Source organism: Sycon ciliatum, chromosome 10, assembly GCF_964019385.1.
Source record: "Sycon ciliatum chromosome 10, ocSycCili1.1, whole genome shotgun sequence".
Lineage (NCBI taxonomy): Eukaryota > Metazoa > Porifera > Calcarea > Leucosolenida > Sycettidae > Sycon > Sycon ciliatum.
In genome coordinates, this window is record NC_088652.1 from 22,977,904 (window position 1) to 23,002,903 (window position 25,000).

Sequence of the window (25,000 nt, forward strand, 5' to 3'; positions counted from 1 at the left end):
TTGGCTCCTGGGTGGCTCGCACACCGTGGCACTATGCCGGAAATTTGAGTTTTTCCGGCCTGAAAAGCCTGTCAGTGAGGCGCAAGAACTTGTAAATCATGTCCTGAGGGCCAGCATAGTGGCAGGAGTGTGTGGTCAAAATTTCCCTCAAATCCACTGAGAAACAACAAAGTTACGGTCAATTGAATGCCATATGAAATTTTTGGGTGATGTGCCCCCTGGCACATCACCCAAAAATTCGCTGAAAAATCGAATTTGTAAATTCATATTGAGTGCTACGTCAGTTGAAAGAGCATGAATAGCTGCAAATTCTCTGAAAACTGTGTCCCTATCTGACCAGCCGTTCAAGAGTTATGGCCGAAAATGTGCCCTTGCAAGGAAAGATTTTTTTGTTGCATGCTGTCATTTGTTGGCAGCACTGTATTTGAATGTGAGCAGACCGTGCGCAACTTGTCGTATTATGGAAACCTGCGAAAGTGTGCAGAATTTTGCCCCAAGTCCAAAAAAGTCCAAAAAATCACGTTAAAAAATCACGTATTGGGCTGCACGGCGGCGGGCGAAGCCCGCCGCCGTGCAGCAGGACTTTTGCCAGCACCCTCGTGACGTTGCAGATACATGTATGTGGCTTGATTATTGTAGTTGACGTTGATTTAGTGACTTTGGCAAGTTTGAGTCGTGTCAAGAAGTCAGGTAGGATTCAGTACTAGGCAGTAGTGAAACGTGAGTGGCAGTCTTTGCCGGTTTCTGAGGGCATCCTGGATTTGGTGTGCAGCGCTGTGGAAATGGCTTGCTGTGGAGGTCCCAGCACTGGATGTTGTATGAAAGGTACGACCTCGTAGCACGTGCTAAACCTGAAAAAAATCAAAAATTGACTTGGGCCTGTGGGAGTCCGCGAGAGAACGCCCACTCGTTCCGTTGTGACAGATTCCAGGGCCACGTAGAGGGGCCCTACCCCACCACCCATGGCTGCTTCTGGACTTGTTTTAGGTTTGGGTCCCGCGCACGGACAGAATGGGCACGAAAATGTGAAAAAAATGTAAATGCATTTGTTTGGCTCCTGGGTGGCTCGCACACCGTGGCACTATGCCGGAAATTTGAGTTTTTCCGGCCTGGAAAGCCTGTCAGTGAGGCGCAAGAACTTGTAAATCATGTCCTGAGGGCCAGCATAGTGGCAGGAGTGTGTGGTCAAAATTTCCCTCAAATCCACTGAGAAACACCAAAGTTACGGTCAATTGAATGCCATATGAAATTTTTGGGTGATGTGCCCCCTTAACAGCTGACGAGCTGAGAGAAGGACGTCATGGGCAGAAGTTGGAAGAAAAAGGAGTTTTTTTATACAAGTAGAGGTTTCAGTGGCCGCATGACCACCAGGACGACATAAAGAAAAGAGCGAAGAATACAAGACGAACGTCAGGAGTAGTCTCCTACCCCCCCCCCCCCCTAGCATAATGAGGGTCAGAACCGGGTGCGACACCCATAATTATGGTTCAGATGGTCCGCAGGGACCGGGGCTCTGCCAACCGCGGAAGGTTGTAGTAAGGTCACTGTTTCCGATCGGCCGAACAAAGTGTCCTCCACCTTGTTTCATGATGTCATGCTGTCAATCTAACACTATGCCTGATTGTACTAGTATTCGAGTCTCACGTGACCCGCAATTTTAACAAAATTAAATAGTATACATTAAAAGTAATCAGATGGCCCAACAAGGCTGTCAAGAAGAAGCGGCAACTTAGAAAGATGGCGTCGGTTCGAGATGGCATGGTAACCGCGCACGTGCCGTGGTCCGTGACTTGCTCATGTATGCACGCAAATGCAAGTCACAAACTCACAAAGATCGTCTTTGCATTTGGAGAAAATATCTTCGATTCTCTTTGGAGGTTGGCGAGGTTTGCCTAATCTTTACTTGATTGCGATGCCGGTATGTCCTCTCAATAATTAGAACAAAGAGAGCTGATGATCGCTTCATTGCTGAGCAGAAGTAACAATCAACTCTCCTCGTGTCCTCAGTGCCAAAGGCAGACGACTGCAATTCCACAACGCTCATTTCACGATGATGGAAACAATAATCGTGTACTAGTACACACTTGGACCATTTGGTCATCCCTATTCTAGCCGCTAGTCCGTCCAGCAAGCAGATATTGACTATTACGATAAGTACAACTGCGTGAACGAGGGCTCACCCAGCAAATTCAATTCAAGACGTGACTCCAGTCAAGAATTAGGGTCTTTACTCGAGAACTTCACAAATACAGGTCAATGCACCCCACAAAACTGATAGATGGCACGAACGAAAGACAAATAGGCTAGACAAAGTGTCCCAAGTGATTGAAAACAGCAGATCTACCAAATAAGACCACAGCCCGCACGAAATACCTTTCAAATAATTCCAGGATGCAATTGCAGCTCCAGACAGGAGGAAGAAGAACACCGTGAAAAATAACGGCAACGATGCCCAAACTCTCGGGAAACGGCTGAAGTCTTCCTCAAAGAAGATGTTAACATTGAATAGCCATCGATTACCAGCGTGGTTTGGTGACTTTAGAACTGTTAGCATTATACACTTCACACTAAACCGTATGGTACTCGTACCCAGCACCCAAAATACTGGCAGTTTTGTATCGTTTCGAGCACAGGAGGCTCTGTTTACCCGGAGAACGAAACGGTAAGATTCCAACTAGGGTGACGTCACAGGGTGATCGTTGTGTCAGAAACTGAAATGCTAATCATGTCTTGAAACACACAAAAACGGTACAGGCTGACGGTGGAAGTTAGGGTGAACGGTAAAAGGCTATCCATGACTAGTAGTGAGCAACACAGCGTTGTCAATGAAATCACACAGTGCAGTCCAATTCAGATAAAGGACGCATGCAAACACACACAAACACACACACACACACACACACACATACCACGTGCCATGTATACGCCCGGCGCAAGATAAGCACGCAAATCTACAAATGCGCTGGATGTGCATCCCCAGATTTTTCTTTTTATAGCAACGATACACACGCACACACACACACACACACACACACACACACACACACACACACACACACACACACACACACACATGCACACACACACACACACACACACACGCACACACACGACTGAGTACCCTCACTGAGGATCGTCAGACTGTCTTCGACTGCCAACAGGCATCCATAAGACTATTAACGAGGAAACATCCATCACCTCACACCCAGACAACGCAGCACACACTTCTAAAGTGAAAGGAGGGACGAAGAAGAAAGCCATGCAGCATAGCATGACCTCGTCCGATACAAAAAGCGAAAATCTCTAAATTGCTCGAAGTCGAAAAATAGCCAAAATCTAAAACAAATTGTGAAGGCGGCAATCCGACCGCTCTAGAGAATATGCAAGTCATAATGTAGAAAATAAGGAAACAGCTGTCATATCCTTGAGGGGCTAGGTGATGGGTCATTTTTAATAGGCTCAAACCAAAAGGGAATGCGTCGAATGGTGGAAAAAAGGGCAGATGCGGCGGCCTGGGCCATGAAGCAAGGAAAAGCATAAATACTGTGTCAGGGCAGGAGTGTGAGCGTTGGGTCGGGCCGCTAAATCACTTCTTATGACAACGAGTGCACAGACCCACCAAGCTCATGTGGGCAGCTGACGGAGGAAGCTAATCACACGCACGAACAATTAACGCATCGTCACGTATACGACACCGACGCTGGTAGCGGCAATGCAGAACTAGGAAAGAGATAGAAATTGCACCAATACTCTGAAGGCATGTTTCGCAAACTGAAAACATGATAAATTTCAGGATCTGCAGTGATACAAATAGGACACCGCTAGACAAGTAGAGTGTCTCTGTCGTGCCGGACCTGCAGGATAACTGCATTGGGTCTGGCTATCTGGACAGGTGAGAGCGGAAGTGTATATTACAAGATGAGGGAAAGTGCCTATTGCATAGCGTGATGCCAATGCGAACAGTGGGAAGCGGAAATTCCGTATCATGTTTGACCTGAATTTGACGCAGGCGAGTGCTGCGATAGACAGGCCTTGTTATCAGACACATACGGATGAATCAGCAGCACACACACATACACATGCTCGCATACACACGCGCACACACACACACACACACACACACACACACACACACACACACATACGCACGCATGCACGCACGCACGCACGCACACACACACACACACACACACACACATACGCACGCACACGCACACACACACACACACACACACACACACACACTAGTACCTAGAGCAGAGCGGGAGCTGTGAGCTGAACAGCTTATGCCACCTTCTCCACATAGTTATACGGGAACAGGCCGATCTTGCCTTTCAGCTTTCCCTTCCACCATCCACTTCCATCTGCAGACGACGAAATGGAACGCAAGAAGACAGGAGCGTAAAGTTGAGGAAAGTGTCGCAGAGCGGACGGGGAAACACGGCTTGCACAAGTTCAACAAACTGCATATACTTGTCCCTGTAACACACTTCACGTCTCCAACTCCAATAGCGGTCTCTTCACTGCGAACAACATTACGTTGGTGCATTTTGCCTCAGTTCCGAATTCTCCACCAATGAGTGGAAGACGAAGATTGCAATTCTGGAATACAAATCGTACTTTAAACTAGATCCGGTGTTATGGTGTTTTTTTCAGTATGTGCTATGCCTGCATCCGTTATACTCTTCAAAGTTATAATCAAGTGTTTTAGTTTCCACGCCGATTGTTCACTTTACATTCCAGCAACTGTTTGTGCCTGACCAATCATCAGGCTTAAGATAACCTTGCACATTGGATAAATATTGAATAACACACTGAAACAGAATAGCCCCACCCAGGTTCAACCAGCTCTATGAAAATGTCACATGCCAAAGCTCGATACCCTGCTCAGCTTACAACAAACTAAAGGAATAACTAACTACTATCAGAGACCCCTTTCAAAGCCCGTCATGCCAACCACTTGACCTCCATGCGTCATAAGAAATACAAAAAACAGCACTGAGCTCGCAAAACATGTAAATCGTTCTCTCACCTTCACTGATCAGCTCTATCATTACTCCCTCGCCGAACGACAGCTCCTCGGCATCCTGTGCTTCGTACTCGTACACCGACTTGACCATGTTCTTCTTCGGCGGTGGTGCAGGTTTGGGCTTGCCGCCCGGTGCTGGCGGCGCCTTGCGATGCTTCTTTGAATGCGCTCTGCACCGGGGAGCAAACAGCAAGGAGAAACAATAGCAAACACGCAACAGAGGCAGTTCACAATGTGTCCAACGGGAACTCAAGCATGGGGCTTGGGATTGGTCGTTAGTGAAACTATTGAAAACGTTTCTTATCATCCGCAAAACTGTTGCTGATGAGCAAAATTTAACATCTAGGAGTTGTACGACATCCAGGAGTTGTACGACTCCTTGCTCTTGACCTGCCCGGTACGCGACCCCGTCGATATTATTTTTTCCTTTCATGGACTTTTGTGCTACACACAATTCCCCAAGTATCGCCGGAGACGCACCAACCTCTTCTTCATGGACTCTGGTTAAGCAATACAGATCTTAAACATAGCACTATGGCATGGCAAGGCGGGTCATAGATCGGAGGAAAATTGTAAAGAAACAACATCACTCAAAATCTTGTAACCTTCGCACATTTCTCACACCGACATCTGTACACACATGCACACACGCATATGCACACACAAACGTACGCATGTAAACGTGTACACGTGCACACACGTATACACAAACATACACACGCACAACCACGCAAACACACACACACACACACACAAAACACGCACACGTTGCGTAGTCGACTCACCCCTCCGTAACCTGGAAGAGGTAGCTCTCGTCTTCGTGCTCCATGTTGCGGCTCTTCTCCTTTCCGCGTGCGCCGCTCTTGTGCATCGACGGAGCGCGTTCCCGACGGAAACTGGCCACGCTGCCGACCTTCTGCTGGGAGCGCGAGTTGGATCGCGGCCTTCCGCCCTGACTGGCCTGTGCCTGCGAGGGCTTTGCAGACTTGGCAGGCCGGTAGCCGCCGCCTCCTCCACGTCCGCCGGCCGGAGCGCCGCCTCTAGCGGCACCACCACCGTATCCACCGGCAGCAGCGCCGCCCGCACCGCGCGTGAATTCTCGCGAGTCTTTCGTCGGACCTGCAGCGTGAATACGTATGGATAGATATTTAACGACAAAATGACGATGCATACATTATTTTTTTAACGACAAATGACGATGCAGATACATTATAACCATTAATTACAGTACTGTCTGTCGGGTGCCGAAGAACTGGGGGTTAGCCTGCTAGCCTAGGCCGTTCCTATTTTCATACACTATACAGGCTGTGCAGGGTTGAGTCACATTGCATACATTGCTATGCTGTGCTGGTGAAATCCTCGCCTGTTCAGTCTTCGGCAAGCGACAGCACTGTAGTTGCATTCATATTGGCTCAGACAAAAAAAAGCCAGTGGGACGGAAGAGATGGTACGCCGTAAAAATGCAGCACACACACACACACTTCAAAGAGTGTACCGGAATCGAGCAACGAGACAAGCAAAACCCACGGATGGACAGGATGGCAAGACAGACGTGCACACAACAAGTAAAGGTGGAGTGAGGAAACACAACAGGAATTGTATTTAGCTGGTACTGGGCGCACCCTGCCACCAAGAGTACATAAGCTACCAAGAGTGTGCACCTCTGAATACGGGGTCTCCGACGGCGAAAACTCACATTACGTGTTGCAAGTACGTTTTGCACTACATACAACGAAGACCAGCGTGCACGCAGTCCGAATATCTGACATGACCATGCTGATGACTCCCATAACGCAGAGTTGGTTTCTGTCAGAGAGTGCTATTCTTACTACTCTACTGGTCACTAAAAACGGGCTGGTAAAGTACAACGGGACACTGACTACACAACGCACTGTGAGTTTTATTGCTGTCAGCAGACCCCCATGAATGGATATCCAGCGTTGCACACACCAGGGAGCTTGTGTACACTTGGTGCCACCCATTACCCATAATCTGCGGCAACAATACAATGATCTGAATCATCAAGCTAGCATGTGAATGAATAACAATTTCCAGACGCCTTACGTGTATCCGATGGCAGTCCACCAATGATGCTGACCACAGCAGACTTGGAGGACGCCTTGATGGTGGCGTACTGAGTTTGTCCTCGCTGGAATGTCAGCGCCCGCGTGCCTCCACCACCCCAACCTTCCTTCTTGATGGTCATCGTAAGGCTTTTGAGACACGCACACACGCACGCACACACGAAGAAAAAAGTGAGATGTAGGAATATGTGTAGCCACAACGACAAAATGCACACAAAGGCTGAAAAATTGTGTATTGGTTTGAGCGAAAGATGCAAATGGGAAAAGTCCGAAGAAAAAATTGACTATCACCTCCAGGACTCAAACCAGGCCACCGATGCTCTAACCACTGAGCAGCAGAGACCCTTCCACATTTTCATCTGACTTAAATGCATTGCAGAACACTTTGGGAGCTTTTTTCAATTATCTAATTCCGTACGTGCATCTCCACCGTTCACACCAGTCTAGGGGAACACAGGAAAATATTTCCAAACATCATTATTCTGGGTGCATCACGTCTGGATGTCAGTATAAATTATTATTCTGGGTGCATCACGTCTGGATGTCAGTATAAATTATTATTCTGGGTGCATCGCGTCTGGATGTCAGTATCATTATTCTGGGTTAATCACATCTGGATGTCAGTATCATTATTCTGGGGTTATGAATTTATCTCATTTTTTGTCACCTGATATCGTTGATTGGTATAATTTTCTTTCAGTTACTACTCGCATTGCGCGTATTTATATTGAGTTTTGATTTAATTTTGATTTGCCAGTAGTCCTTCAGAAGAGGGAGCCACGAAAACGCTCAAGGAATAATTATACATGAAAAAAAGATTTTGCTTATGGTGTTTGTACGGAGTGCGCCGCTTACTATACATATTGCGTTTTATAAGAACATCATTATATTCAGCATTTTGCCGTCCTCTGCCAACAGCCCACGCCGAGAAGGGAGCGAAAACATTCGGTTCGGAAAATGTTCGCTCCAACGGCTGTTCCATCAGATAGATAGGCTTTTCACCGAATTAGTTTTTCGAAAGATACTCACGGTCTATTCGACAGGTCAACCATTTTTGCAAAAATATTTATGAAGCAAGTTTAAAAGAAGCTGCCACGGACAAACTTGGTGGTCAATTCAGTTTGGAGAATGTATTTAGACAGCAACATCAGCATAGAATTAGCTCTTTCAAAAAAATTCAGAAACCCCGAATTGAAATTTCTTTTTCTTCGTCGTTAGCATAGCTTACTTGTTGCTGAAGCGCAACGCCGGCTTGGTTCCATGCAGTGCTTCATACTTCTTGCTGAAGACTGTCAGGAACTCGGTCTTGAAGATGCACTCCATCAGCGTGTCATACTCGGCTACATGCATGATGAAGAAGTCATCCTGAACATCCCATGCAAGGTTACACAAGTGGAGAAAGGGAGAGAAAGAATGGATGGAGATGAAGAGAAAGGACAGAAAGGGAGAGAGAAAAGGTTGAGCGGGAGAGAGAAAGGACAGAGTGCGAGCGAGAAAGTATAGAGGGGAGACAGAAAGTATAGAGAGGGAGAGAAAGCATAGAGAGGGAAATGAAGATGAGATAATAGAGATGGCAACATTATTTAAGTACAAGTACATTTACCAACACGTGCAAACACAGTGCCCAAGACGGATCAAAATTCCTCCTTCAAATCATCTAGTCATGCTCACGTATCCAAGCTTGTGCACACTCAAGCAGAAGCTACTCACTCCTCTCTCTGATTCTGAGAAAGGTACTCATCTAGTCAAATTGTGCTCACGTGGTATACGCTGGCAGGGAAGCAATAACGTCGATCACTAATGTGCTCACTGATCAACCAACCTTCTGCACAAACATCATGACTTCCTGTATAAAAGCAAGTGAAAGGATACGTGCATTACCACTTGTCACTTACCTGAAGTTGGCTAAGCGAGATAGCAGTGACCTCCTCCAGGGCTAGTTTCCGCTTCACTACTTCCTGGATCTTTCCCTTGTCTGGACCCTTAGCGATCTGAGCGACAAGCAAAGAGACGATACATGCTTACAGTTCAGCTCAACAAAGGAACAAAATTGATAATAATGCTTCCTGAACAGGAAGGAAGGCATAGAAGGAGAGAAATTAAGAGAAGGGAGAGAGAGAGAAACGGAGAGAGAACGAGAGCGTGAGAGAGGGAGACAGAGGTGGAGAGAGACAGAGTCAGAGAGACATAGAGAGACAGAGAGACTAACAGGGGTAGAGAAAGAACAAGATAGAGAGGGGAGGAGAGGAGAGAGACATATAGAGAGACAGAGAGGCCGAAAGGGGGAAGAGACAAACAGACAGATCGGGGGAGGGGAGAGAGAGACAGGAAAACAGAGATATTCACGCAGAGTTAGAGACAAATACCATGAGTAGAAGAGGCAGAAAGAGAGATGACAGGATTGGAAAGAGACGCAATTCGAGTGTTTGGGTACCCTGAAAATGCAATCTACCCACTACCCCGAGACCAGCCTACAAAGCAGAGTCATGCATATCATGCATAAACGGTCCCAGAGAGCCCTATACCTGCCTGTGATTCCAAACATTTGGCGGAATCATGTGTAAGCGGACCACACTTAATAGTATCAACCTATGATCATGACCATCAAGTCCTGATCTTTTTACTTTTGTATTTTTATATTTTACGAAAGTGCACATGCCTACATAGCATGGAAGAGAACAAAAACAACAACAACAGCAAGAGGACATAGGGGACTATAAAGGGCGTGTAGGTGCTATAAAGCTGTGCCGGTGAGGCGAAGTGCGCTCCGCCCGACCAATGGTCTCGGGATCAAGGAACACATCACTGACCTTCTCAGCACCGATCAGGTAGATGTACTTCGTTGTCAGTATGATGTAGCGACTTGCCGGCTGTGCCGAGTACACACAGCATACAGAACAAGAGAGTCAAAACAGTCACGTGTTGAAACTGTGAAGATGGATTTATCATTATGCATGCATACTGCAGTATGCGGTCGTTTAGATGGAGCCGATTCTAGGACGCTCTCACTTGAAACTGCTGTGTGTGTTGTTCCTATCTTGAAAAGTGGACATGGATTGTGTTTAGTCACTGGAGAGTCATAGCATCAACATAAACAACATGGGTGGCAGCAACTTGGAAATGATACATGTTCACTCACGAGGTGCCTGATCCAGGCACCTTCGGGTATCAGCTTATTTATTCACAATCCGTATATAGCATCCTTGGCCTGGATTGCGCACCGGGGTCGGTAGGTCAAGGCCGAGAACATGATTGTTAACGTGCAGGTGCAAGAGTACATAAGGTTACATTGACATTCACTCATTCGATTCACATTACAACTGAACCTCAATCACTGAACAAGGAGAATGGTTCACCGTGCTAAGCATGGCGTGCATTCCGCACGCCTCCAAGGGAACAACAAAGAAAGACGTTGTTTAAAGCGAAAAGTACTAGCATACCTTAAAACGTCTGTCAAACTTTGTGCAGGTAGCTGCAAACTCCACACGTTCTCTCTTCGCTGTTCACACATAGCAAAGAAGTGTACACATGAAGGTATTACAATCATGTTGATTCAGATGTTGAGTCAATAGTATTAACCCTTTAAGAGCCACAGGAACTTTTCAAAATTCTGCATTTTTTCGTGTTCCTCGGATCATAGCTTCAGTTCTACTCACTCAATCCTCACAATCTAGGGCTTCCTGGAACGGTCTCCGCGAGAGGAAGAGAATGAGGTCGATCATGATAGCCAGCACACCGTCTATCCAGCGCTAGATCGCAGCGACAGTACGAAAAATGGCCAAAATGCGTCCAATTGCGTCCCGCTCCAGATATTTCATTTTACTCGATCGTGGAGTTCCAATTTTTTTGCTGTTTACTCTTGACAATATCAACAGTGAAACCCGTGCAAATTCGAGTAAACCAGAGTGACGAAAAGTCTCAAAATTCTCAATACTAAAGTTGCACTGCGCGCTTTTGAAATTGCCGCGATCGCGGCTCAACTTACGAGTGATTTATCTCAGGAATCGATGCTCGCAGCGCTTCGCGGATTGTTTCTCCCGACAGGTGAGAGTTTTCTCTTCACCGTGGATATTTCGATCGATGGATTTGAGCGAGATTGGACTGAGTTACGATCTTTTGAAGTTTTGCATTTGAATGCGTCGTTTACGACGTATTCAAGTATGGGGCGGCTCTTAAAGGGTTAATTAAGGGGTCGTCCACAAATATCGATATTTTTTTAGAGATAATATTCGTTCGTTTGGGGGAGGGGGGGGGGGGGGGGGTGGTTCCTGTTCGTCTCGTCCTTTTGAAAAAATATCGATCTCTAAATTTGGGCGGGCACTGTGCAAACATGCAGTTGATGACCTACACAAAGTGAAAGTCAACCCCAAGAATACAGCCATGGCAAGGATGAGAGACTGTGGCAATGTAAACCTAGGTGTATTGTGAATTTGGAGTTCCTGTTGGTCACATTTCGCGAGGAGATTGTACTTCATTAGAATATAACGATACCGTGCATAAACGTGTGTATGTTTGTTTCGAGGGGGAAGGGAGGGGTCCGGGGAGACATGAACAAATATTGTCTTGAAAACAGTATCGATATTTACGGACGGCCCCTAAGGAAGAAGAAAGGACCAATGAGTTGCGAGTTATGACTAACAGTCTGCCAAGGTAACGAGATATTAAGAAGTCAGATAGTGCATCCCGTTACCTTGGTGGACTGTTAGCCATAACTCGTAACTTAAAGATCCTTTCTTCTTCCTGAACTAATGCATGTTGGGATGAAAATCCTATACTGAGCATCTACTCTTCACCATACCCGAGAGAACTTATTGCGGATGACTAGTACTCGTTGCACTCGGATGGATCACCAAAGATTTGGATTCATTAGAGAAGACCATACCGGTACGTGGAATACACATGGAATAGCTAAGTATCTTGTGTCATTCTACAAAACGTAACGTCTCGGGCCTTACCATTATAGGCATTTTTTAAATCACTATTAAAGTTAGTTTCGCCACCTCCACTCCTAATCCCTCCCCCAGCCACATCCCATCCCCCATGCCAACTCCCCACCCCAATCCCTACAAGTCAGCAGTGATGTACTCAACAACTGGTGTGTTCAACACACTGGTCACGCCAGCCGAGACCACACATGGGCCTGGTTTGATAACGTTGCCGTACAGCCCAACGGCCAGCGTCGCCCGGCATCTTGTTCGACGATCGCTCCGACAGCAAGCACTTTATGCCTACCCTGTCCACTCAGTAGCTGCTTCAGGTGTTAGCTGCAACGTTTCATTCGTACATGGCCTGAGTGTGGCTGCCATATCTACCTGGTGGACATGTCACCAATGTAAACACGGACAGCATCCAATATCATCCACTATCATCTCAGTGAACAGCTTCGGCAAGCTAGATTAGTTTCTACGCCAGAAGCCAAATGCCATACTCCTCAGAAAGCAGGATTATTCTCACGAACAATGGGACCATGAGTTGGCCAGCAAAGAAGACCCACGAAGAGATTGATGGCTCACATGTTGAAAGCAGCTTGTGTGCCTCTTCAGCATCAGCGCCAGCTGGCCAAGCAACGGAAACTGGCCATGCACCAACACCGTCAACACGTCATGCACCATCAGCAAGTTAAGAAGCCAAAGCAGAAGGAGTGCTGGGCACAATGTGCTCAATCCTTAGCAGTGGCGCTCACAAACTACGGAGGAGGCCAGTGGATGACTGATTACAACACGCAACAGAACTTGCAAGAGCCTCAGATGCAGTTGCCCGACGTAAAGCCCTCAAAAGTCAACTTGGGTGTCGCAAGCAAGTGATGATGGAGTGCTCGAAGGAACACGCCTTTCGGCTCGCATTCTCCAAAACTGGCAAGGTACTGACTATTGAAGAGACCCAACAAAATGTACAGGCGCCCTCCAGAGCTGGCAAGGTACTGCTGTAGCGTTGGCACCCTGGTGACTCACACAGCTACAATCTCTTTCTATGTTATTGGCATGCTTCACTGCACTTTGCTCGGCAGTGTGCTCATTGAGACCCGTGTGTAATTTGCCTCCGAGAGACTGTGGCCCGCTACAAAATTGGTGGCTGCGGTAAAATTGTTTTCTCGTTACGTTTGACCAGCATGGCCCAACCTGATGCACCATCCGCCGCTGCTCCTGCGCCCGGGAAGTGTTCGTGCAAGCTGCCGGACAACTAACCAGACGTGATGCAAGCCAAACGTCATCATTTCCGATATTATTTGCCATGTTCCGGTAGACGCTCTACCAGTAGTTATCTACTATAATGTTCGTGCTCTGCTACAAGTATTCGAATCACGAGGACGTGATTGTATTAAAGAGGGAAGGTGTAGCGTTTTACACTGGTGACTCACACAGGTACAATCACTGTCTATGTAATTGGCATGCTTGTTACCACCACTGCACTTTGCTGGCATGGACTACTGCCCAAGTGCAGTCCGCCACTTTACTTCACTCAGCCTGCCGTGCATTCCTTTCATGTATTCGACTGCGCGTCCTGATCCATTTCCCAATGTAGCGTATCTCCTGGACATAGTCGTTAACGTACGCTGCACGTACTGATCCATTTCCAAATGTAGCGTATCCCCTGGCCATAGTAGTAACGTACGGAGTCTCACCCTATAAAGCTACTGTCACAATTCAGTTCACTTCAGTGAGAGTTCAATCTTCATTCCAGTCTTTATTGCAGTTCAGTAATAATGAACAACAGTGTGATCACTGAGACCCGTGTGTGTTTTGCCTCCGAGAGACTGTGGCCCGCTTCACTGCCTATTGAAGAAATCCGAAAAAGTATACTGGCGTTCTCCAGAGCTGGCAAGGTACTCCCTATCGAAGAGTTCAGACAAAATGTACAGGCTCTCATTGCTGTAGCAGCTTGCCAGCTGGCATGGATGGCTGCAGCACTGCCAACAAGGAATGATGTGTTGGATGACGACGACTCCCAAGAGCATGAGCAGGCCGAGGACTGGACCGCCCAATAACACCTCAAGTAAGTATTGCTTCACTATTCTGTACGGGATGAACCTCTTGGTAACATAGTTTGACGTAGTTGTTCCACATCACACTAGTACACGCATACCTCGTTTATCCGGGCGGTCCGGGACCGAGCACTGGCCGCAACTTCAAAATGTCTGTAAACTCCGAATCCCATACATTTTGATGAGGAAAGACCATAGAAGCGGCATGTGACGTCATTATTTCCACGAAAAAGTGACTATAATATTTCCACTGAAACTCACCCAAAGGGTGTGCGGTAGACTGAAGCGCTCGAAACTTTGTGGTCAGGATAACCGAGGTATGAGTGTACTGGCTTCGTGTTAGTGAAACAAATATTAGGATCCGACAAGAAGTTGTCCATGACCGAGAGCTAAACTGACTAGAACTAATTTCCTTGCTGCTAGGAGAAGCTGGATGTCACATTCTTTCTTGGCACTTCAAGTCGTATTATATTTTACTTTTCCTAAGAGCTTAAACTACCCAAGCTACTCATGGCAACGACATACGAGGCTCTGCACGAGCACTATGGCAGGTGCATGACATTTTACTTCGAGCACGTATAAATACCATTTTTATTGCTTGCATTCACCTATAATTCGACCAGTATGGAGAATTATCGATACTGAATCGATTAGTGAATCATTCACTACACTAATTTCATATAAAAGAAAAAGGACCAAGGAACTACAAGCTACGCTATAATGTTCACTAACACCACCAGTTACTAAACAATCAGCTCATGCAATAACATTGCACGACATTGACTACCATTATAGCGAAACTAGTAGTTCCTTGATCCTTTTTCTTTTCTTAATGTGCGTAAGCTCCACTGCAGCCACTTCATTGAATGAAAAACCTTACATCCTGATGATGGCTCCTGGCCGAACATTTGATTGAGATAGTTATTGTAATTTGCAGCGAAGAGACCACTTGGATTGAAGATGGTGGGTTGTAAGGTTTCCTTTTTCTTTCCGATACATTTATCCTTTGTTCTCCACCCGAGTCCATTTTTACACTAGTTACTAGTGCTGAAACGATTATATCGATTACTCGTTACTTACTCGATAAGAAATAGATCGAGCGGTTATTTCGATTTTATCGGCTAAACGAGTAGAATGGTACTTACGCTCGGTACAGGATTTCCCCCCTTTTGGGGGGGGGGGGGGGGGGGTTGCACAAAGCGGGCATGCACCAACAGTGTTGCGAGTACGACACGAATATGTACATGCCTGTACACTTGCAACATCGATGTACGTGTAAAAGTACAAGCGTGATCGGAGAAACATCGACGCAATCACCGTCGCCGTCTTTTGAGCTGACTACTTTTCTTACATACAGCATGCAGGACGGGCAGGCTCAGTATGAATCTACACTAGCTGCAGGGGCTGGAGTTCCCTCCACGTGCGAGTAGTCTTGACCTAAAGACAGTAAAGTGGTCTTCAGTTTCGTTTTTCCGATCTGTCGACGGTTCCCGAACCAGTTTGCTCGACGACGAGCTAGGCCTGGCGTCAAGGCATATTTTGAGCATAGACAGGAAAAGCAACTAGTTACTTGTTGGCGCGCCTCAAGTCAGCTCATCTGTCGAAATCCACCGATCTGCACCCCTGGCCGGCTTCTCTGATTTCATCGCCGGAGTCAGCGAAGTCACAGGCGACGGGCACCATCATCTCTTGGGTTGCAACCAGTGTGTCGCCTCTGTCTTGTCTGTATTCGTCTGGTCAGTCCGAACAGCTGACGGACTTGTTGCGGGATCATCGGATTTATGCACCCGCTTTCCGTCGTTGGTGATGTTGGACGTAATTTTTTTTAAATTTACAGAATGAACATTATACTGATGTAGTTACAATAATAATCGCTTAGCCGATAAGCCGATCGTTATGGTATCAGCTAAGCCACTAAAGAAAAAAAGTAATCGTTTCAGCACTACTAGTTACAGTTAACAATTTCGTCTGATATTGCTACTACAGTTGTACTTGGTGAAATCCGACCCAAAGTGCATAGGTGGTGCAATGAACTTGCACGGCCCTTGACGGCCTGGAAGTGGTGCGAATGCGGTTGAACATACACATAATACCAGTACAAAGATGCATTCGGAACTGGTCCAGCGAGCAAGTTTTGCACTGTGGGTCAGATTTCAGTGAGCGCAAATGTAACAGCATATAAGTATTATTGCTTCCACACTGGCAGCTACGCAGTAGTTAAAAAGGCAGCGTGGCGACAGGAAATCTGATATGGAAAGAAGTATAGCGAGCGCATTCACCACGACACCAATGGAACACATTGGCATCGTGGTATGAATGCGCTCACTATATTTCTTTCCATATAGGCAGTAGTTACTGGGCAATACTGGCATACCTAAGTGCTGCCGTAGATGTGGCTTGTCCTCCATGCCGATGTAGTCACCAACAAAGTTGCGGTTGATGCTGTTTCTTCTCCTCTCCTTCTTCTGGTACAGGATGTCGGATGCTGACAACAGAAGGAAGAAAGCATTGCATAAATACATGTGCACATAAAAGCACAGGCAGAGAAAGGACACACACACACACACACAGCACATACTATGAATCAGACATTGAGTACAAATGCACAGGCAGGAGGAGGTGCTCGACACTTCACACAGTCTGCATAGCGCTTGCAGTTGCCAGGTTCAACACTGTAAAGCATTGAAGCTAGCTAAGCTAGGTGGTATACACTGCCACATGGTCATATTGAGATTCTCGTTTCAGAGTTTTTAGCGTATTTCCCCGAATATAAGTCACACATTTTTACACTAAACTTCAAGGGTAAAGAAGGGGATGCGACTTACAATCAAGAGTGACATCCTACTTATATGCATGTATTGAAACAATGTGGTTCAAACCTCAAAGTGGGGGTGCGACTTATAATCGAGTGCGCCTTACAATCGGGGAAATACAGCACCCCTGTATTGTTTCATACATCTACTCAGACAGGGCGTACCTTCCTTTCGCCGTAGAAGCGCGTCTTTCCGCGCTTTGTGGGCTCGCCATACTTTCTGAATGCACCGTGCGTAGCCGTCAAACTTGCGATCTCTAGTCTCTTCTAGCAAGAATAGCTACACAGCAAACAGAGAGCACGAGAAAATGAACAAGGTCAACACCACGCTTCACCCACACTCGCTAACACAAACTCAAGCACACACGCATGCACACAGACACACACACACGCACACATGCACGCACACACACACACACACACACACACACAAGCAAGACATGAGGTCATGTGTATACACACACCTATCAAGGACTGTCAGTACTCCTCAGCCCCCCCCTCCCCCCCCCCCCCCCCCACACAGACAACACATGCAAACAACTAAAGTCCGAGTCTATTCGTACACAACAGATAACGTTACAGTACTCCTAACGAACACCCCTACAACCCCCCCCCCCCCCCCTCCAACCCCCTCCAACCCCCTCCAACCCCCTTCCAACCCCCCCCCCCCTCCAACCCCCCCCCCCCCCCCCCCTGCATCCCATCCACACCTCCACAGCCAAGGCCGAGTGGCACACTATTCTCCCCGGAGATACAACAGTTCTTTCCAGACATCCTAGACCACTGCACTCACCGACTCCGGGTTCTTGATGAAGATCTTGGTCTTTCCTCTCTGCCACTGGTCAGCGTCCATGTGCACAGAGTTGAGAATGTGCTTGCAGCCATCCAACACACTACCTCGCCATGCAGGATACGTCTCTGGCGTCAGGATTGCATACCTGTATGAGTGGCAGATATCATGGTGTATATAGGAAACAACATAGTGAATGATACGCATGCAACGATGGCCAGTGCAAAAAGCGGAGCAGAAAGAAGTAGGAAAAACGGAGCCTTCCGTGGCTGGGAATCTGTAATCACTATAGCCCCAAAAGTACTCTTTTCTGAGAAAAATATTCTTTCAACCAACTCACAACTCAGATCAAAAAATGAAATTCCTCCACAAAAGAAATAGGACACTGACAACTTCATGGCGTCCTGTCCGCAGAGGCTGAACCCTGGGAGAAGAGCAGACTAGTAGGACAAGATAGTGCAAAAAATACTAGATCTCATATGGCACACTGCTTGGGCGGAGCGCTGACATCATAGTTCCTCTTCTGTCGGCGTTGTGCCGAGGCTCAACAAACACAAGCAATGCTATACGAGTGGCGCAAGGATTTTTGTAGCTTTGTAACATAAGCTAGGGCGCAGTGTCTGCTCTAGGATTGTAGGACAGCCGGGTACACGTGTACCTGGCGTAACCATTTCAACCGGGTCGGAGCCGGGTGCACATGTGTTCGACGCGCGCCTCTGCATGATCTGTCACACATACAAGCCATGTAGTCGGTCCTTTCAAAGTTCGAACGAGTAAAGTACCAACCGGGTCACAGGTGACCCGGTACTGTATTTTCAATCGGGTCCAAGCGCCGCCCAACCGGGTCGATTACCCGGCTCACCCGGCTCTGGAGCAGACACTGGGGCGGTGGTTGGACTAGTAGCTGAGGTACGTGCCTGATTTGCCCCCGGAAGAGACTCAGGCGTTGATCAATACACAATGCAACGTACCGTTGAAGGAACTTCTCGAACGGCCGTCGGTACGCAAAGCCTGCACGTCTAACACGGATATTCTCCTTCAGGCCGAGATACTCCACTTGATGCTTACATCTGCACAGGCATGCACAAGCACGCACACACGTACGCGCACACACACACGCACACAAGCAAACACACATACACACACATACACACATACACATATGCATAAATACAATGAACGTGTACGCAATCATAATGCGTAGCACCCAAAGTGCATGAACTTCACATAACACTGGTATGCAAACTGCAAAGATCAAGTCCTGAATTCGAAACTGAATGTAATTGAATCGTCAAATCCGAATAGGGCTCGAAAGTGCTACGTCACAGCATAGCGACAATTTCAAAAATTCAAAAACTGGATCCACCTGGATCCAGTTTTTGTATGGATACAAGCACATTATAAGCCGTCTTACTCACCGCAAGGTGATGTAGCCAGTGAAACTGACTGATTTGGCTACTGGGGGCGGGGTTATAACTGGTGGCGAAGTAAAAGTCACCCCTGCATACGACATGAGTGGGTTGCTATGCACCCACATACTGAGGCAATAGCAAAGTCACACCTTAGTGGATCCAAAATAGAAATCTGATGTCAACTTACTACTCCCTGGCCGTTTTTGACGTCATCACTTTCAAGCCTTATTGGGCTGGAATGATCACTTCCTTTGTAGAAAATTTAAGGACTAGTATATTATACTGTTTGTGAACAGCTCTGCGCAATTTAGAAGTACATCGTATGGATTGGTAAAAGTAGCTGCCTACTCTCATGTCACACTGCAATTCACATTTCTCTCACTTCATCTTCAAAATTTCAAACATCAGTAAGATCTCCTCGACGTATCGTGTACGTCTCTGGGGACCAATAGACTTCTTGCTAATTGCAAGGGTGTCTTCTCATCTACCACCTTACAGTACTGCCGGGCGCCGAAGAACGACCAGGCTAGAATTACACCAAGCACAGCATACCAATGTATACACGGTGACTCAACTGTGCATAGACTGTAATACATGAAAAGAAGAACGGTCTAAGCTGCCCCCCCCCCCCCCCCCCCCTAGTTCTTTGGTGACTGATAGGACTGTAGTCTCCTACCTGCTCTCGTCCCAATCATGTGCTCTCTTGGTTTCGTTGGGCTTGAGGCAACGCACGTAGCTTGGCTGACACAGCATCAGCCTATCCACTAGCTTGTTGGCTTGAGTCTATAACACACACGCACACATGTACACACACATACGCATGTGCACACGCACAATACAATACAATACAATATGCCCATCCGGAGATGATAGCAGGTCCCGAAGGGACCAACAGTGTTCAAGTCACGAGCAGAATCGGACGTGGCGAGTCAAGTCCTGGCGACGGCGATAGCGCTTTCCACAAGTGCAAACGAAGACTAAGGTGACGGGCTCGGTCGGAGGGATGGTGCTGCATGCTGATCTCCATTCTCTGCGATCCTGGGCGAGGTCGTACCAGTCCGCTATCTGGCGGTCCTTCATGTCGGACACAACATTGTCCCGCCACCGCTTCCGGGGCCCATGACGTGGCCGGGTCTTGTCCAGTTCGCCGAAGAGGATACACTTTGGCATACGGGAGTCATCCATTCAAGGAACATGGCCTAACCAGTGGAGTCGTTTTCAGTGTCTCCTCGATCGGCTGTACCTTGGCTCGTTCAAGGAGAGTGGTGTTGGAGATGTGCTCCTGCCATTGTGTTACTCTGCGAATATCCAGCAGGAAACGAACACAGCGGTGATGAAAGGCTGCAAGCCGACGAACATCCACGGCCTTAATTGCCCAGGTCTCACAACCCATACAGCAGCGTCGACAAGACAACGGCCGAATATACGTGCACCTTCGTCTTGGCGGAGAGATCACGATTGGAAAAGACAGATGAGCGCAATGTGCCAAATGCTCAAGAAGCTTTCGCCAAGCGAGCCGAGATCTCAGCAGTCATCTGGCCAACTTGATCAACTGGAGCGGTTCCGCAGGGCTTACTCTACAGCTAAGACTAGATACGTTGTATGAACGGTACATTTATCCGACTTCGTATGTGCTCTGCATGTCAATCAATCACGTGTGAAGTCAAGTTGCCAGGAAACACCCCCCCCCCCCCCCCCCCACACACACACAGACACCCAACCACACCCCCACCAGCCACTGACCCACCCGCCCACTCGCCCACCCACGCAGCGCACCACCCGTCCAACCACCCAGCCCCCAGCCGCTGACCACGCTACTGTACGTAGTTCTGCGGTGTGCTAAACGGACGGAGCATACCGCTGACTTACTCTAATCTTAGTGCCGAACGTTGATGGTCGACCCTTGGACTCAGCGCGTGTGTTCTCCGGGAACAGAGCGGTGATGAACGATCTGAACATCAACACACACGGCGAGGGGAGACCAAATGGCACGTATGCATCAATTTCCCCGCCAATAGGCTTTGCGGAGCACGTCCACTACGACCGTGCAAACTGTCATACCAGCTCAGCATAAAAAGGTCATGAACTTCGTAAAGTCGTACTCATAGTTGGCCTAGAATGGGTTTTCGATGTAATGCAACCATTGAATTTTCTAAATACGCGGCGAGGCAACAATTGTTTTTAGACGTGCAACCAACAGAACAAGCGTATTTCTTTTCACTTTTGAGAAGGTGTCTGAACAATGGTGTCTGTCTGTCTCAGTGATGTCCTGTTTCTCCTTCCTTGTTCTCCACCGCCTTCATATCCACTTGTTTTGAATACAATAAAGCCTTCATGAAATGTCCGTTCAGCTCGTTCAGTTGATTGCACTTCTAAAAACTATTGATTTTTCGAGTCACGTCATTACCCACTTACACTTTGCTCGACTGCATGAGTTCAATCAGATCTGTGAAGAGCACATCGCGATTGCGCTCACAGAACTCCCCCACGTCATACGTGACCTTGCCGGCATAGTGCTGGATGACAAAGCCAGCGCTGAAAACGCTGAAGTGCTCACTGCCTGGTAGCGCAGCCATGTTCAGTTTCTAGCCAGGGGGAATATTATTGGAGAAGACGCACATGTGAACAAACAGACAGACATGTACACACACACAGCCACACACACACACAGCCACACACACACACAGCCACACACACACACACACACACACACACACACACACACACACACACACACACACACACACACACACACACACACACACACACACACACTTGAACGTATGCAAGCACGTCCGCACATGCACATGCCCAAGCGTACATGCACACACGTACGCACACACGCACAAAGGGACATACATATACACAATTATACAGGCAATCAGTGTTTCGTCGCTATGACAACAATGCTTTACACAACGGGTAGCTCTATGGGCTATGGTCATGGTTATGGCTAAGGTTGAGGGCAGGAGTAAGAATAGAGGACTAGACAGTGATAATTCCCTGAAAAGTAGCTAGATAAACGTCCTCGGTGCAAAATTTGATCTGGAAATCCCCCCGTGACATGTCAGCTGGGAAAGTCAATTCGCTACTACCATTAGTTCTCACCTCTAGGAGTTTGGAGTCAGCTCCGTCAGTCTGCGCATGCATGGTAGCACACACGTCATCCATCACCGACATGATGCCGGGTGGTTTCTGGGATGGCCAACAACGAAACATAACAAGAAACATGCATATATGGACGGCATGGATACATACATACAGACTAACAAATCACCCCAACATACACACATACACACACACACACACACACACACACACACACACGTGCGCGCACGCACACACACACGCACACACACACACACACACACACACACACACACACACACACACACACACATACACACACACACACACACAGATGCACCCTCAACTAGGGAGGGCCAAAATATGCTCAAATTTTTGGCATATTATGATTTTTGCATATTGGCCACTTCCTTCAAAATACGCTCGAAATATGAACTGATATCAGTGATAATTATGCGAATTCTTTGCTCCTTGTAGCAAATAGGCTACATTTGGTACAATATGCTAGATTTGCTACTTTATGCACCTTGAGTCGCGGACACTCTCTTCTCGGGTCAAATTTTCGTCCCGTGTTCGGATGAGCATTTTTCCTTCCGGGCTAAGTTTGGAAGTGTTCCCTGACCGAGCGTGCCGTGGTAAGTTTCCTTGTCCATTTCCGCAATCTGCCCTATAATTATGCGAATTCTTTGCTCCTTGTAGCAAAATATGCTACATTTGGTGCAATATGCTAGATTTGCTACTTTATGCGACCTTGTGTCAAAAGGACCAAAATATGCGAACATATGCGCAAGCATAATTATTCGGGCCCTCCCTACACTCAACCCCCCCCCCCCCCCCCCCACACACACACACCATGCACACTGTCACACAAACTCAAGAAATATTCGTCTGGAATTTAATTTCATCTTTTTCGTCCAAGGAGCTTTCGGACTAAATTAAATACTGGACTAATATCGATTTGTCCAGCTTGTCAATACACTCTTGTGATCCATGGACGAAATGTACAACCGGACGAACTCTCTTTCTTTGGAGTTGGACGAAATTATTGTCCATGCCAATGCCCACAGGTATGAGCAGTGTCAGTTACTGCAGCGAATTACCAATCAAAGCTTCTAACCTTGGATTCGATCAAGTCACACACAACCTTGTTGTTGAAGTACTCAATGGGCGTCCACTTGATACCTTCTGCAACATACTCTTCCTAAAGTACACACCAACACAAGAATATTATAACACATAAAATATAATATGAAGAGTGTACTCGAGCATACTGCATAACAAGTAATTTTAGAGGTATAAAAACGTCACTGTAGGGGACCTGCCAGGTTTCAGGTCAGAGCCGGCGCCACTGGTATGGCTGGTGCGGCTTTTTACCAATTCCAGCTTCACACAGATTTACTATTCTTCATGTCCAGTGAGAACTTCTATGTTAACTGTATACAGTGGACTTGAATCTGTTGCTAGCGGTGTGTACAGCTGGAACACACAGGTGTGATGCAGCATAGAGCTAGAGATGCATCGTTCCATGACACAAAAATTGGGCCAGGGAAAACGATCGGCCCTGCATGCAGTCGACCTGGGGCCGTACCACCCCTCAGGAGCTGGCTCCGGGCCTGCCTCAGGTGTAATGTAGAATCAGGTGACTAGCATTCTCTCTACATACAGTGTGTAGCCTAGCGCCTTTTACGTGTTATCTAAGTTTAGGAGCCTGGTTTCTTTACCGAAAGTTCCGATATCAGTATTACACCGACAATACAATGTTGTACAGTACCCATCACACAATGACATTTCCTTATTATCAGCTTGAAGTACAGTCAGACCTCGCTTATCCGGCCCTCTTTTATCCGGATCCCTCGCCATCCGGACGAAAATAACTGGTTATAGATTTACAGCATAGGTGGTGCATCCAACATAACCGGTGTTCGGTTATCCGGTTCCCTCGCCTATCCGGATATGTTTTGGTGGAAAACGACGGATGTGTGTGGTTAAGCAATGTCTGACTGTACTGCGTTGGCAGCAGCAGCAGCGTAAGATTCTTCAACCTTCGACACTGGTCATACTGTAAGATAATGATGTTCCGGTACAATGCAAAGCTTAGTTGAACCCCTCCTCTCCCTCCCGCCATGTAGCTGAGTACTTGATTTAACCCTCTAAGTAATACACTGTTTATTCTCCAACAGTACGCTACTGGATTCTTCTCGGTTCTCACCCATACTCCGTGTCATAGAGACAGTTGTGGCATGGGAACACACAATCAACTAGCTCAAAGACCAAGTGGTAAGGTGTCGGTCTTGTAAACCGAAGACCGACGGTTCAAACCGCTCTTGGGCCTGTTGCTCCATATTTTATTCATTTACAAGACACAGTGACGGATCCTCGAATGTTCTGCCTTTATCCCCCCCCCCCCCCCCCCTACAAACCCTCCTGAAAACTTTGACAGTTTGGTATCATTGTAAAGGCTTGTATATGGCGCAGCCCACAGTGAATTACACCTGAAGGCAAACACGCTATTATGTAGCACGCACCTGCTCAGCCTTGAGAGTCAGTTCGATGAAGATCTGCTGTAGCTTCTCATTCACAAAGTTGATGCAGAACTGCTCGAAACCGTTCTTCTTGAAGATCTCAAAGCCGTAGATATCGAGCACGCCGATTGTCAAGTCAAACCGACGTGTCTCCATGGCCTGGTTCACAGACTGAAGAAATACAAGCACAGCAATGGACGGGTTTCACATCCTGGTCATGTGACTAAATTTGTGCATGAAGTGATCATGTGATGTGGACAGTGGAACCAACATGGCCACTGA

General features: G+C 47.3%; 1 protein-coding gene across 1 annotated transcript in view; it reads right to left on the bottom strand.

Annotated features, from left to right (window-relative positions):
- Positions 1–3,233: 3,233 nt before the first annotated feature.
- LOC135825729 (unconventional myosin-Ie-like) overlaps positions 3,234–25,000 on the bottom strand; it is a 34,827-nt gene continuing 13,060 nt past the window's right edge. Inside the window, exons 13-30 of the mRNA XM_065338348.1 lie at positions 24,722–24,889; positions 23,314–23,397; positions 22,218–22,304; positions 21,525–21,694; positions 20,979–21,060; positions 19,786–19,892; positions 18,669–18,767; positions 17,701–17,845; positions 17,073–17,187; positions 16,470–16,580; positions 10,554–10,612; positions 9,924–9,983; positions 9,009–9,104; positions 8,342–8,478; positions 7,094–7,242; positions 5,815–6,148; positions 5,033–5,199; positions 3,234–4,364 (exon numbers count right to left, since the gene is read on the bottom strand). Of these exons, the coding sequence (XP_065194420.1) occupies positions 4,285–4,364; positions 5,033–5,199; positions 5,815–6,148; positions 7,094–7,242; positions 8,342–8,478; positions 9,009–9,104; positions 9,924–9,983; positions 10,554–10,612; positions 16,470–16,580; positions 17,073–17,187; positions 17,701–17,845; positions 18,669–18,767; positions 19,786–19,892; positions 20,979–21,060; positions 21,525–21,694; positions 22,218–22,304; positions 23,314–23,397; positions 24,722–24,889 (2,250 nt within the window). The 3' untranslated portion in view covers positions 3,234–4,284. The remainder of the gene's footprint in view (positions 4,365–5,032; positions 5,200–5,814; positions 6,149–7,093; positions 7,243–8,341; positions 8,479–9,008; positions 9,105–9,923; positions 9,984–10,553; positions 10,613–16,469; positions 16,581–17,072; positions 17,188–17,700; positions 17,846–18,668; positions 18,768–19,785; positions 19,893–20,978; positions 21,061–21,524; positions 21,695–22,217; positions 22,305–23,313; positions 23,398–24,721; positions 24,890–25,000) is intronic.